This window comes from Canis lupus, chromosome 30 (assembly GCF_003254725.2).
Source record: "Canis lupus dingo isolate Sandy chromosome 30, ASM325472v2, whole genome shotgun sequence".
Classification (NCBI taxonomy): domain Eukaryota; kingdom Metazoa; phylum Chordata; class Mammalia; order Carnivora; family Canidae; genus Canis; species Canis lupus.
In genome coordinates this window covers 30061646-30077128 of record NC_064272.1, presented here as the reverse complement: position 1 = coordinate 30077128, position 15483 = coordinate 30061646, and the positions used below count along the sequence as shown (strand labels likewise).

Sequence of the window (15483 nt, the reverse complement as noted above, 5' to 3'; positions counted from 1 at the left end):
CGACGCGGGACTTGATCTCAAGACTCCAGGATCACGCCCTGAGCTGAAGGCAAATGCTCAACTACTGAGCCACCCAGGCATCCCTAGATGTTTAATTTTTTTCAGCAGCGTTCTATATACAAATCTTGCATTTCTTTAGTTAAAGTTATTCCTAAGTATTTTATTCCTTTTAAGGATATTTTTTTTTCCTTTTAAGGATATTTTAGATGGAGTTATTTTCTTAGTTTCATTTTCAGACTGTTTATTACTAGTGTATAAAAATGCAACTGATATTTTATTGATCTTATGTCCTACAACTTAGCTGAATTCATTTATTTATTTATTTATTTATTTATTTATTTATTTTTTAGCTGAATTCATTTATTAGCTCTAATACTTCTTTATAGATTGCTTTAAGGGTTTTCCATATCATATCATCTATAAATAGTTTTCCTTCTTCCTTTCCAACCCTAGCTAGAACCCCTGGTGTATGTTAAATAGTGGTGGTAAAAGCAGACATCAGTTCTTTTACCTGATCTTGAGAAGACTTCCAGGTTTTCCCTTTAAGACTGGTATTAGCTGTGGGTTTTTTATAGATGCCCTTTATCAGATTGAGAAATTTCTTTTCTATTACTAATTTGTTGAGCACTTATAACATGAAACAGTATTGGGTTTTGTCAAATGATTTTTCTGTGTATATTGGAAAGATCACTTTACCCCATTATTGAATTAATATCATGCATTACATTGATTCGTCTTCATTTATGTTGAACCAAGTTTACACTTCTGGGATAAATCCCACTTCGTTGTATATAATTCTTTTAATATTCTGCTATATTTAATGTGCTGGTATTTTATTGAAGATTTTTGTAGCCCTAGGGGATGTTAGTCTGTAGTTTTGTGAGGGGTTTGTGTGTGTGTGTGTGTGTGTGTGTGTGACATCTTTGGCTGGTTTTGATGTCAGGGTAATACTGACTTCATCAAATGAGTTGGAAAGTGTTTCCTCCTGTTCTCTATCTTTGGAAGACTGTGAGAAGCACAGGTGTTCATTTGTTCATTTGTTTTTAAACATTTGGTAGAATTCATCAGTAAAGCCATCTAGTCCTGGGCTTTTCTTTGTGGGCAATTTTTGATTACTAACTCAGGCTTTTTACTCATTAGAGATCTGTTTCTATTTTCTGTTTCTTCTTGAGTCAGTTTTGGTGGTTTGTGTGTTTCTAGGAATTTAACCATTTTACCTACATTATTGAATTTGTTGGCATATAGTTCATACTATTCTGTTACAATCTTTTTTTATCTTTAACATTCCTAATTACTCTCATTCTTGATTTTAGTAAATTGAATCTTCTGTTTTTGTTTTTTTTTTTTTAATCATTCTAGCTGGATTTGATTTTTTCAAAGAACCAAATTTTGGTTTAGTTGAACTTAATTGTTTTGTTTTGTTTTTTTTTAAGATGTTATTATTTGGCAGAGAGAGAGAGCGCGTGTGCACACACAAGCAAGGGTAGCAGAAAAGATAGAAGCATGCCCTGCTGAGCGGGGATCCCAATGTGGGGCTCCATCCCAGGACCCCAGGGTCATGACTGAGCTGAAGGCAGATGCTCAACTCACTGAGCCACCCAGGCACCCCGTTTGTTTTTCTATTCTGTTTTATTTCCAATTTATTTTGTATTATTTTTTCACTTCTGCTTGCTTTGGACTTAGTTTGCTCTTTCTTTCCAATGTCTTAAGGTAAAAGGTTAGGTTATTGATTGCAGATCTCCTTTTTAATGCAGATATTTATAGTTCTAAGTTTCCCTCTGAGCACTGCTTTTGCTGTGTCTCTTAAGTTTTGGTACAGTGTTTTCTTTGGTCTCAAAGTGTTTTCTGATTTCCTTTGTGATTTCTTCTTTAATTCATTGGCTACCTTTCTTGTGCCAACATCTGGAAACTGTCAAAGCAGTTAGCTAGGACAACTATTAAGACTGACCTCATTTGATTCCCATTCCTCAGAGATCACTGTCTTTTGTTATCTGATGTCTAGTGTCTTGAAAGCATTATTTCCTGTATTTTGTTCATTTTCTTAGTTATTTCAGATGGGAGGGTAAGCTGAGTCTCTGTTACTCCATCTTGGCTAAAAGTGGAAGTTGGTCTCCTTTTTAACACTTAAATCTTTGATGTATTTGAAATATGTGAGAAATGGATCCAGTGTTATCTTTTTTCCATATGGCTGTGCAGTAATTATGATTTGAAATTTAAATCAGTAATCACTGATTTTAAAAGCTTCATCTTTTTCCTACTGTTTTTTTCTTATAAATTTCTATATTCAGCTTTCTATATTTTAGATTTCTGGACCATTGCTGTTGTTCATTCTGTTTATTCATGTTTTAATTTTTACGTATCTGGTAAAACTAACCTTGTTCCCCATAATCTTTTTCAAGGTTCTTTTTATCATCTTGTTATTATTTCAGATTAACAAATTTTATAATTACAAAGTTACGAATTCAGAGTTCTCTTGTGAAAGTTAATATCTTACCTCTGAAATTTCTTGTGTTCTGATTAAGCATTAAGACATAGTAAATACAGACCAAGTCCAGTGACATACAGGGAGAATAAGAGGGGAGAAATTAAAATATAATTTCTTTGGGCTTTGGGCTTCAGTGGAAAGAAATGCTTCAGTATCTTAAGAGATACTTAAAGAGATCAGAATTCATAAAACTATATATTCATTGAATTAACAAGTTTTTTCTATTGGAGCCTAACACATGGACAAATGTATATACATATAATTATTTAATTTTTAAAAAGTGATACAATGAACACGAAGTACTGGGTGGGTTTTTAGCAAGATTCCCAGGTTATCTCCTGTGTAACCTCACCTAACATTATTTTAAGTTTGCAAGTACACACATGTGTTTGTCATCCTTGAACAGTGTTTACTTTCAGTGTGCTTAGTTTTGGAATGATTGTTATTTCTACCAATAAACTCCTCTATATTTCTTTTTAAGGTATTCTTGAGAGAGAAACCATGTCTACTTCCCTTATTTATCATACTCAAAGTATTAAGAGCTTGTAGAGAAAATGTGGATGTAAATTTTTTGTTAGCACTTAGTATATTTGTTTTCTTTATATTCCTTTTTAAATTTTATACTTATATCAAAAATAATATTTCTAGCTTAGGAAATCCCCTTATTATCATCAATCACTAATTACAAATAGTCTTTGAGAGAGATTTTAACAGATGCTGCAGGTAGGAAAACAAAATGACAGAGATTCTGTTAATTTGTGTGTTTTTTTTAAATCTATTTCTAGTCAGAAATACTAAAAAAACGTGAGTAACAATACCATACCCAAATAAGTAAAAGAAATAGTAACTCTTATATAAATATCAAGGAAGAGGTAACTGTATACCATAGTGGATCAGGAAATTTTCCTTGGCAGGGTTGAATCAGAGATAAGGTTTTGGGATAATGGTAAAACTTGGATGGATGAAAGAAAAATAGCCTTTCAGAGGGGGACAGTGGAACAGACAAAGGCCAAGAGGCAGAAACTCCTATATTGGGTTTTATGTCAGTGACATGACCAGCCTGATCTAGAGTTTTATTAGAAGAGTATTAATAGATCTGGTGGGAAGATATTAATGACAGCTGATACTTGACAACTTACTCTATGCCAGTCATTATGTTAAACGCTTGACATGTTTTTATCTAAGTTAATCTTTACAAAGCTGAAGTAGGTGATATATTACTATTTTGAAAGTGAGAACAATTACTTTTGAAGAAATTAAGCTACTTCCCAAAGTCAGATTTCTAGTGATGATCAAAGCCTAGATTTAGACCACTTAGTTTCAATCTGTGCTCTTAACTACATGCAGCACTGCTCACTTACATTTAAGTTGTCAAAGGTCTAAAATGCCAAGTCAGGTGATCAGACGATTGTTCTTTACTATATGCAATAATCATCTAGAGACCATTTACCAGGAAATCTTTCAGCAGACTTCTTGAAATTAGTTTGCTAAAAGTTACTGGCATATTTTGGAGTCACTCACCATCTAGAGCCATTCAACATCAGTAATATGAAAGATGGTAGGATTTCTGTGGAAATTTTTTGGCTAAAAGCAAAAAGCAAGCTTTCTGAAGACTGGAGTAGGTGACTTCTCGTTCCTTTTTCATTAGGCAACACTGGACTATGGAATGTATTCTCGAGAAGAAGAACTATTAAGAGAAAGAAAACGCATTGGAACTGTTGGAATTGCTTCCTATGATTATCACCAAGGAAGTGGAACATTTCTGTTTCAAGCTGGTAGTGGAATTTATCACGTAAAAGATGGAGGGCCACAAGGGTTTACTGTAAGTTGGTGTTACTACTTGTTAAATCTGTTTTTGGGTACTAAAGGGTTATTACCAAATCAGAAAGGTAGTTAAACCAAAAATTTATATTTACCCAGTGAGAAATTCAGTAGTAAAGAAAACAAGATATATGAGTATTAATTTCCAAAGATAAGAATTAATTGTTTTTGTGCTGACATTAATAGGTAATTTTTTAAATGCTAAAAACACTTGCTATGTAGGAAGATACAGGTGAAGGGCATCAATGCTGTAAACATCAATGCTGTAAACGCTGAGGGGGAATTTGAAAGATAATGTTATCACAAGGCAATCTAATTTTGGTTTCTTTAAATACTTAATTCATCTTAATAAATGGTTTTAAATGTTTTGTTTTATTCCAGGCAATTCTTTTTTTCTTATCAAGGTTTATTTATTTATGAGAGAGAGAGCGAGAATGAGAATGAAAGGGGGAGGGGCAGAGGAAGAGGAAGAGAGAATCTCAAGCACGGTCCCCACTGAGTGTGGAGCCTGATGCGGGGCTTGATCTCATGACCTGAGCCTAAATCAAGAGTTAGATGCTCAGCATCTGAGCCACTCAGGTTCCCCTCTAAGCAATTCTATATGTGATATTAAAACGTCTTTTAGGGGTGCCTGCTTGGCTCAGTCAAAGTGCCTGCCTTCAGCTCAGGTCATGATCCCAGGGTCCTGGAATGGAGCCCCACGTTGGGCTCCTTGCTCAGCAGGGAGCCTGCTTCTCCCTCTCCCTCTCCCTCTACCACTCCTCTTGCTTGTGCTCTCACTTGCTCTCTCAAATGTTAAATGTCAAATAAATAAAATGTTAAAAAAAAAAAAAACTATCCTTTTGTTAGAATTGTATGATCCTGGCTTTCATTACATCTTTCTGACCAAACTGTTTTATACTGGTAAAACTAATTTTAAATAATAAATATTCAACAAATAAGTGCTAAATAAAAGTATTTAACAAGGAATAATTATTCTATTAAACAGGTTTAGGCAACAAAATTTATGAAATGCTGTTATATTATCTTTATTTACTTTCCTATTGGGGTGCCCGGGTATCTCAGTAAGTTAAGCATCTGACTCTTGATTTGGACTCAGGTCATGATATCATGGGTCTTGGGATTGAGCCTCAGGGGGGCTCTGTGCTCAGTGGGGAGTCTACTTTTCTCCTTCTCCCTCTGCACCCCTCCGTGTGCACTTGTGTGCTCTCTCTCTTGCATGCTCTCTCTCTCTCTCAAATCTTAAAAAAAAAATTTTACTTTCCTAGTAGCCTTAGCTTTCTAATTCATAGTGTATAAAAAAAAAGAGTCCAGCCTCATAAGTTAAAGCATGCAAAAGTGTATTTTTCTGAGGAACAATTATCATAGTTGACATTTTACTGGAAATTATTGTTCATTTTATAGGAAGGATGTTGGCGAATGAATATATATGTATCATCCTGATACTTGTCTTAAAAATGTTCTTTTCTTTTCTAGCAACAACCCTTACGGCCAAATTTAGTAGAAACTAGCTGTCCCAACATTCGCATGGATCCCAAATTATGCCCAGCTGATCCAGACTGGATTGCTTTTATACATAGCAATGATATTTGGATATCCAACATTGTAACCAGAGAAGAAAGGAGGCTCACCTATGTGCATAATGGTAACACATAGTTCTTCACATATACTTTGCTGAAAAATATTTTTTAAATTTTACTTTTGCTCACTTTTTGAGGTAGGGGCAAAGTAGGTGATCTTTATATTTTAAATTCAAATCTTTAAAAAAGAAAAAAGTACAGTGGATAAATAATATGTACCACCTGCATAATGCTACATCGTCTTCATGTTCATTTTCAGATAGCACAACAGTAGTATCTCTGATGTGATTGTTTCTTTAGGTTACTGAAACTGCCAGAATTTCCCCAAAACTATTTTTATTAAAATAAAATATCTATTAAAAAAAGTTAATCTGGTTTTTGGAAAGCAAACAAAAACCTAATATAAAAAATTTATCTTCCCTTTTAGGAGAGCATACTTAGTTTTTGTCATAATAGGAAAAACAAAACTTTGTAGAATTGTGTGTATTGTGGAAATATTTAATTTTCATTTAGGTGATTATAGTAATACTAAGCTCTGCTCAAAGCACAGAAAAGATGTAGATATTTTCCTCTAAAGCTTTCATACAAACGAAAGATGGGGAATAGTGTATTGCTTTTTCTTTGAACACATAAAACAGTTTAAGATTAATAAGCTCCACAGTGAAGGATGGTCACTTTCAAAATTCATTTGTTCAACTCTTGCTTAATATACTGTTCACAAAGCTGATTTATTGGGCATCTTTCTTAATAAATTATTTTAGAATATAATAGTGTATTGACAAAAACATTTTTTTTCATTAGGATAATTGGTGTTATAAAAGAAGCCTTTTCCTGAACAATTTACATTGGTAGAAAAAACGCTGAATTAGAAGTCAGGAAATCTGTTCTAACTATTTAGTCAGTCAACAAAAATACATTAAGTTCCTGTGTACCAGATAACATGGCAGGAACTAAGGATACAGAATTGAATAAAACATAACCTGGGCCCCTCAAGGAGACTCTATGAATAGTAAAACAGAGTGATAAGCAAACGTAGGGTGTTATGAGAGCATCAGTGTGGGGTGGTGGTTAGGAAGAACTTCCCAGAAGAGAGGACACCTAACTGGCATCTAAATTGATCTTAGATGTGACTGCACATTAACCAGTTCATTCGATGTGAGGGCACCCATGAGAAAGTTCTTAATGCAGAAGGTGGTATGTGTGAGAAGTTAAAAGCAGTCTGATGGTTCTAAAGCATAAGGTATGAATCAAGAAGAAGGGAAAGGTAAGGCTGGCTGATAAAAAAAAGCCAAGACAAGGGTTGACTATATCATGTAAATCAACAGTCTCTAGCATGATGAAAAGTGTTTAGCAATTGGGTAGTGTGGTCAGAATCATAGATAAATTGTTCTGGATACTTCATGAAAGTTGTATTTGAAAAGCCCAAGACTAGAGACAAAGACACCAAAACTTGACTGTTGAACTTATCCAGGTTTAAGTGGTCTAAAACTCTATAGAGCATCAGATAGACAAAAGAGAATGGAGTAGGGAACTTTTTAAGTGAAAAGTGGATGTTTTGGGGATACCTGGGTGGCTCAGTCCATTAAGTGTCCATCTCTTGATTTTGGCTCAGGTCATGATCTCAGGGTCTTGAGATCAAGCTCCACATTGGGCTCCACACTCATCTGGGAGTCTGCTTCCTACTTCTTCCTCTCCCTCTGCCCTTCACCCCTACCTCCCTGCCAGCATACTTCCCCCTTTCCCCCAAATAACTAAGTAAGTAAATAAATAAATATTTTTAAAAATCCATGTTTTGGGTCTCCATTTGAAGTCCAGGAATCAGAACAGCTACCCATGGCAATAGACGGATTAGATTAGTGATTAGTAAATCTGAGTTGGAAATCCTAGCCATTTCTTCACGCTTTCAACAAACATTGAGCACTCACTATGTACTAGTTATCCTACTTGTGGTTGGGAGTACAAAGCTCTAACAATAACCAATAGAATTAAGATTTTTTTTTTTTTTTAGTCTATATTTTCTTCTGTAGAATTGTTTTTCACACAGGGTTATTGTGAAGATTGAATTTAGGGACACCTGAGTTGCTTAGTTGGTTAAGTATCTGACGCATGATTGCAGCTCAGATCATGATCTCAGTGTTGTGAGATGGAGCCCTGCATCGGGCTCCATGCTGGGCATGGAGTCTGCTTAAGATTCTCCCTCTCCCTCTGCCCCTATCTTTCTGTCTCCATCCCTCCCTTAAAAAAAATTTTTTTTTGACAGAATTTAAAGTAGAAAGCACTGGCACCCTGCAGGATGTTAAAATATTGTTTTTATTATTTTGCTTTCTGTGCATATAGCTATATGATATTTATTATTTTTAAGATTAGTACACTAGCTAAAAATGTAACCTAGAAACAGACTGTCTGAGTTTGAGTTCTAGAACTGTCATTTTTTAGTTCTGTGGACTTTAATAAATTATTTAACCAGTGTCTCAGTTTCCGTATCTGAAAAGGCATGTTACTATAGTGTTTTTATGAGGTTATAGTGAGTTCATTTTTGTGAAGTGTTTAGGATGATGTCTGAAACATAGTAAGTGCAATGTTTTTGTTTAAGAAGAAAGGTAGGTTACAGAGTGTGCATCTTCACTCTTACTCTGTTTACAATAAGTTTCTAAGTGAAAGTCTGGTTCTGGAGGAGTTTAGTCAGTGAGTATGTGCATGTGTTTATTTTCTGCCTAGTAGGAAGAGAAATGTAAAAGTAAGGGAGTACCAGCCTCTACTCTCAAATGATGTATTGACATATCAAAGAACAAAGTGATACCTTTTATTCATTTAATAAATAGCTCTTAATAATTGAGGTCCATAGTAAGTGAAATGGAGATAGAAATGAGTGGTACCTATTTTCACATCCAAAAGAAAAAGAGGGCAGCCCGAGTGGTTCAGCGGTTTGGCACCGCCTTCAGCCCAGAGTGTGATCCTGGGGACTTGGGATCGAGTCCCATGTCAGGCTCCCTACTTGGAGCCTGCTTCTCCCTCTTCCTATGTCTGTGCCTCTCTCTCTGTGTCTCTCATGAATAAACAAATAAAATCTTTTAAAAAATATATATATGAAGCAATATGGTTGAATATAATTTTGGGGTAGTTGAAAGATCCAAGAAAACCAAACACTGGCTTTGCCTATGTCATTAATTCAAAAATTCAAAAAAAAATCTTGAAATCTGAGCTTAGTTTTCACTGGCTTGGTGCTAAAATTCATTTGGTGGCAAAACCTGTCCTGAACTGACCTGAGGATATTTATAATTTTAATCCTACTTAGTGTGTCTATTCATAAATTTGCTGCAAGAATATTGGTGTATTCAATTACAGGGTATTAGATTACCCTGCCAGAGATGTTACATAATTATATAGTAGATGTATGAAAAATAGGAAAAATCCCCCCAAATTCTGAGTTCCAAACACTCTGGACTCAAAATTTTTGGATAAGGAATTATTGGTTCATGTTGCATATTTGTTTCAGACAATATATAGAAAATACAGATTAGCAAAAACTTGAAACTTGTCTACAGTACTGAAATCACTTATGAGATATTATCATACACCTATTAGGCTGGCTAAAGTGAAAAATATTAACAAATGTCAGAGAGGAACATTCATACATTGTTAGTAAGAATATAAAATAACAACAAATACTGGTGGCTCAGTTGGTTAAGCATCTGCCTGTGGCTCAGGTCATAATCCCAGGATGCTGGGATCAAGTCCCACATTGGGCTCCCTGCTCCACAGGGAGCCTGTTTCTCCCTCTCCCTCTACCTGTCACTCCCCAGCTTATGTGCTCTCTCTCTCTCTGTCAAATAAATAAATAAAATCTTTAATAATAATAATAATACAATCACTATGGAAAACTGTGTGGCAGTTTCTTATCAAGTTAAGCACTTAGCGGGCGCCTGGGTGACTCAGCGGTTCAGTGCCTGCCTTGGGCCCAGGGCGTGATCCCGAAGTCACAGGATTGAGTCCCACATCAGGCTCCCTGCATGGAGCCTGGTTCTCTCTCTGCCTGTGTCTCTGCCTCTTTCTCTCTCTGTGTCTCTCATGAATAAATAAATAAAATCTTTTTAAAAAATACTTAAAAAAATAAACACTTAGCAAACTACCCAGTCTTTCCACTCCTAGGTCTTTATTTAAGGGAGGGCATACACCCACAATGATCCCTATGCAAGAAAGATTATAGCATCTTTATTCATATTGCCAATAACTGGAAGCAGCCCAGATGCCCATTAACAGATGAATGGATAAAAAAGACTATGGTATACTATGGAATACCATCTAGCAATAAACAGGAATGAATCATTGATACATGTAACAACACTGGTGAATCTAAAGAAGCAGACAAAGTACATCACTTACATGATTTTCTAGAATAGGCAAAACCAACCTGTGGTGACAGAATTAGATTAGTGGTTCTGGAGTGAGAATGGGCATTGACTGAGAAGAGGCCTGAGAAAACATTCTGGGTGTTGGAAATATTCTGTGTCTTGTTAGGATGTGATTCGTTACACAAATATATTTTTCACAAATAATGGTACACCTAAGATTTTGTAAATTATAAAGCAATTAAAATATTTTTTTCCAAATACAAAGAAATTCTTACCCATAGTGTGTTTCATTATTTGGAAAGAATATAAACCACATTTTGGTTTGTATCCCAACACTTTTTTAAATATATGTTTGCTTAACATTTTTTGAATGAAATTAGTGTATACATGTCTTCTAGTAATAATGCTTTTTTATTTATTTATTATTTGTAATAATGCTTTTTTGAAATCCAAGTATATTAGAAACATTTCTCCATGTCATAAAATCTCATAAAATTATGGCTTTGTGGTTTTGATGGGTTTATTTATTTATTTTTTAAGCTTTATTGATGGGTTTATTTTTATTTTTTTAATGATAAATTTATTTTTTATTGGTGTTCAATTTGCCAACATACAGAATAACACCCAGTGCTCATCCCGTCAAGTGCCCCCCTCAGTGCCCGTCACCCATTCACCCCCACCCCCCGCCCTCTTCCCTTTCTACCACCCCTAGTTCGTTTCCCAGAGTTAGGAGTCTTTATGTTCTGTCTCCCTTTCTTTTTTTTTCTTAAACATTTTTTTTATTTATTTATGATAGTCATACAGAGAGAGAGAGAGAGAGAGGCAGAGACACTACAGGCAGAGGGAGAAGCAGGCTCCATGCACCAGGAGCCCGATGTGGGATTCGATCCCGGGTCTCCAGGATCGCGCCCTGGGCCAAAGGCAGACGCCAAACCGCTGCGCCACCCAGGGATCCCCTGTCTCCCTTTCTGATATTTCCTACCCATTTCTTCTCCCTTCCCTTCTATTCCCTTTCACTATTATTTATATTCCCCAGTGAATGAGAACATATAATGTTTGTCCTTCTCCAATTGACTTATTTCACTCAGCATAATACCCTCCAGTTCCATCCACGTTGAAGCAAATGGTGGGTATTTGTCATTTCTAATGGCTGAGTAATATTCTATTGTATACATAAACCACATCTTCTTTATCCATTCATCTTTCGATGGACACCGAGGCTCCTTCCACAGTTTGGCTATTGTGGACATTGCTGCTATAAACATCAGGGTGCAGGTGTCCTGGCGTTTCACTGTATCTGTATCTTTGGGGTAAATCCCCAGCAGTGCAATTGCTGGGTCGTAGGGCAGGTCTATTTTTAACTCTTTGAGGAACCTCCACACAGTTTTCCAGAGTGGCTGCACCATTTCACATTCCCACCAACAGTGTAAGAGGGTTCCCTGTTCTCCATATTCTCTCCAACATTTGTGGTTTCCTGCCTTGTTAATTTACCCCATTCTCACTGGTGTGAGGTAGTATCTCATTGTGGTTTTGATTTGTATTTCCCTGATGGCAAGTGATGTGGAGCATTTTCTCATGTGCTTGTTGGCCATGTCTTTGTCTTCCTCTGTGAGATTTCTGTTCATGTCTTTTGCCCATTTCATGATTGGATTGTTTGTTTCTTTAGTGTTGAGTTTAATAAGTTCTTTATAGATCTTGGAAACTAGCCCTTTATCTTGATACGTCATTTGCAAATATCTTTTCCCATTCTGTAGGTTGTCTTTTAGTTTTGTTGACTGTATCCTTTGCTGTGCAAAAGCTTATCTTGATGAAGTCCCAATAGTTCATTTTTGCTTTTGTTTCTTTTGCCTTCGTGGATGTATCTTGCAAGAAGTTACTGTGGCCGAGTTCATAAAGGGTGTTGCCTGTGTTCTTCTCTAGGATTTTGATGGACTCATGTCTCACATTTAGATCTTTCATCCATTTTGAGTTTATCTTTGTGTATGGTGAAAGAGAGTAGTCTACTTTCATTCTTCTGCATGTGGATGTCCAATTTTCCCAGCACCATTTATTGAAGAGACTGTCTTTCTTCCAGTGGATAGTCTTTCCTCCTTTATCAAATATTAGTTGACCATAAAGTTGAGGGTCCACTTCTGGATTTTCTATTCTATTCCATTGATCTATGTGTCTGTTTTTGTGCCAGTCCCACTGTCTTGATGACCACAGCTTTGTAGTACAACCTGAAATCTGGCATTGTGATGCCCCCAGCTATGGTTTTCTTTTTTAAAATTCGATGGGTTTATTTTTAAAGCAAGAGTTCCCTTTACACTATTTGCTGGAAAGTGTGAAACAGTTATAAAAGCTAAAATGTTCTAGTTGAATGGAAGAAAGGGAGGTGGGAGGAACAATGAGATTACATGATGTGCAAGACCCATACTAGGTGTAAAGTTGGACTTTTCTGGGTGTAAGTTACAAGTCACTGTGACCCTTTACATGGTTTTGTTTTGTGGTTTTTCCATGATGCTAATGAAATGGGGAAATAATAACTGATATTTATGTAGAACATATTTTGGTTCAGGATGTGTTTTAAGTGCTTTATGTGAATTAACTCATTTAATCCTAACAACCGTATGTGATACATTTCTTATTCCCATTTACAAGTGGGACACTGCAGTGGAATGAAGTTGGGTGATTTGCCCAAGGTCAGTAAGTAAATGATGGAGTTCAGGTTTAAATCTAGTCCACTGGCTCCAGAGTTCACCATAATACTACAGTTGCATTTCAAAATAAACTAAATCATTGTGCTTAGTACCTATGAAAAGATAGAGAACTTCCTGTGATAATCTTGCTGTTTATATTTGTCCAGAACTAGCCAACATGGAAGAAGATCCCAGATCAGCTGGAGTTGCTACCTTTGTTCTTCAAGAAGAATTTGATAGATATTCTGGCTACTGGTGGTGTCCAGAAGCTGAAACAAGTAAGGGGGTTCAAAATAATATAACTTAATTAAAATATGAGATTCAACTGCCAATTAGTTAAGTGCACAGATGCTAAGTCCTGAATAGTAGATTATGAAGTCATGAAGATTGGATCCTACTAGTAATTATTTAGAATATAAATAATATAAAAAAATGTTTTGCCATAACTGTTTGTTAGAATAAGATTTTTTAAAAATATTTTATTTATTTATTTGAGAGAGAGAGCAAGCAAGCAAGAGAGAACATGAGCAGGGCTTGAGGGGGAGGAGCAGAGGGAGAGGGAGAAGCAAGCTCCCCACTCAGCAAGGAGCCTGATAGAGGCTCAGTCCCGGAATTTCAAGATCATAACCTAAGCCGAAGGCAGACCGCTTAACCAACGAAGCCACCAGGTGCCCCCTCAGAACAAGATTTTGATATGAATTAGAGAAACCATTAAAAGAATACTGGACTCTTTAAATAGCATTAGAAGGCACCTGGGTGGCACAGTTGGTTGGACATCCAACTCTTGGTTTCAGCTCAGGTCATGGTATTGGGGTTGTGGGATTGAGCCCCACACTGGGCTCCATGCTCAGCACAGAGTCTTGGGACTCTCTCTCCTTCTCTTTCTGCCTCTCCCCACTGCTCTTGCTCTTTCTCTCAAATAAATGAATAAAATCTTTTTTAAAAATAGCATTTATTTTGTTATAGCAAATATTATAAATATAATTGAGTAATTCATTTTTCAACAAGGAATGCATTTTAAGGTATGCAGGGACTGGGCAGCCCGGGTGGCTCAGCAGTTTAGCACTGCCTTCAGTCCAAGGCATGATCCTGGAGACCTGGGATCGAATCCCGCGTTGGGCTCCCTGCACGGGCCTGCTTCTCCCTCTGCCTATGTCTCTGCCTCTCTCTCTCTCTCTCTCTCTCTCTCTCTCTGTCTCTGTCTCCCATGAATAAATAAATAAGATCTTAAAAAAAAAAAAAAAAGAAAAAGTATGCAGGGACTGAAATCCTTCATAAGTGCAAGTTTTAAATGTGTATAGGTACAGGGGCACCTGACTCAGTTGGTAAAGCATGTGGCTCTTAATCTCAAGGTCGTGAGTTCAAGGAGTTCAAGCCCCATGTTGGGCATGGAGCCTAGTTAAAATTTAAACATATATGTGTGTGTGTATATGTACATAATTATCTTCAGGTTTTGCCTTCCTTTAACTAGCAGAAATGGTTTAGTAGTAACTCACCTTCCTAGTGCAAAGACTGGTGATAGTTTCATACACAAAAGGCAGCATATTTTGTACATAAATTATTTTTCACTTTGGGAAATATACTGCTAGAAGGAATGGTTAGTTATGATTACTGTCTGGAATAATTCTTCTAGATTTTCAATATTTAAATTTCTTTTAAGCTCCCAATGGCAGCAAAATTCTGAGAATTCTATATGAAGAAAATGATGAATCTGAGGTGGAAATTATTCATGTTACATCCCCTATGTTGGAAACAAGGAGGGCAGATTCATTCCGTTATCCTAAAACAGGTACTATATTCCATCAACATTTATATTCACTCATTTCTACTTTCCAAACAAGATTCTCTCTGCATTCATCCAAAGAATGGTCAGTATTGATCAGTTAAAGCCTTTAGTGAAGGTAGGTTATTCATTGTCACTGAAGTAGATTTCCTAATTACAAGCTGATCTTCTTATTTAGTTAATTTCAAAGGTTGGGAAGTGCACAAAGCTGGTTACTACAAGTAATGAGAAAAAAAAGGAGTCTTTGCTATGAAATAAAGATTTTTAAGGGATTATATTCTTAATAAATCATTTTTTTCCTGTTTTGCTGTTTGCCATATTTCAATTACAAAATGATGCAGAATTTCTCTTATGTATTGCACACTGACTCTTATATTTTCCAGTCTTTTTTTTTTAATCTTTTGATACCTACGTTGAGAATTATAAATTTGAATTGGAGTTTTGAGATTCTTATAAAGCCTTGATTCTACAATATTCTTGACTTAAAGTGTCAGGGGGGTTGATCTGACAAAATTGGTTTGAATAATTTTGGATATGCATTACTATTCATTTATGTCTCTTTCTAAAGGCACAGCAAATCCAAAAGTCACTTTTAAGATGTCAGAAATAATGATTGATGCTGAAGGAAGGGTAAGTATAAAATGTTGAGCTGACTTTTTGTGTAACTTAACTAGTCTGTTTAGTAAATATCTTAGATACATTCTTTAATTTTTTAAACTCAGTTCTTTTTTTTTAATTTAAAATCAATTAATATATAATGTCTTATTGGTTTCAGAAGTAGAGG

General features: G+C 35.8%; 1 protein-coding gene across 6 annotated transcripts in view; it reads left to right on the top strand.

Moving 5' to 3' along the window:
• The window catches only part of DPP8 (dipeptidyl peptidase 8), an 81421-nt gene that overhangs the window by 20979 nt on the left and 44959 nt on the right, over nucleotides 1-15483 (top strand). For all 6 annotated transcript variants that reach the window (XM_049104030.1, XM_049104031.1, XM_025472448.3 and 3 more), the window contains exons 5-9: nucleotides 4134-4307; nucleotides 5783-5951; nucleotides 13084-13194; nucleotides 14577-14705; nucleotides 15268-15329. In XM_049104030.1, coding sequence (XP_048959987.1) covers nucleotides 4134-4307; nucleotides 5783-5951; nucleotides 13084-13194; nucleotides 14577-14705; nucleotides 15268-15329 — 645 coding nt within the window. The remainder of the gene's footprint in view (nucleotides 1-4133; nucleotides 4308-5782; nucleotides 5952-13083; nucleotides 13195-14576; nucleotides 14706-15267; nucleotides 15330-15483) is intronic.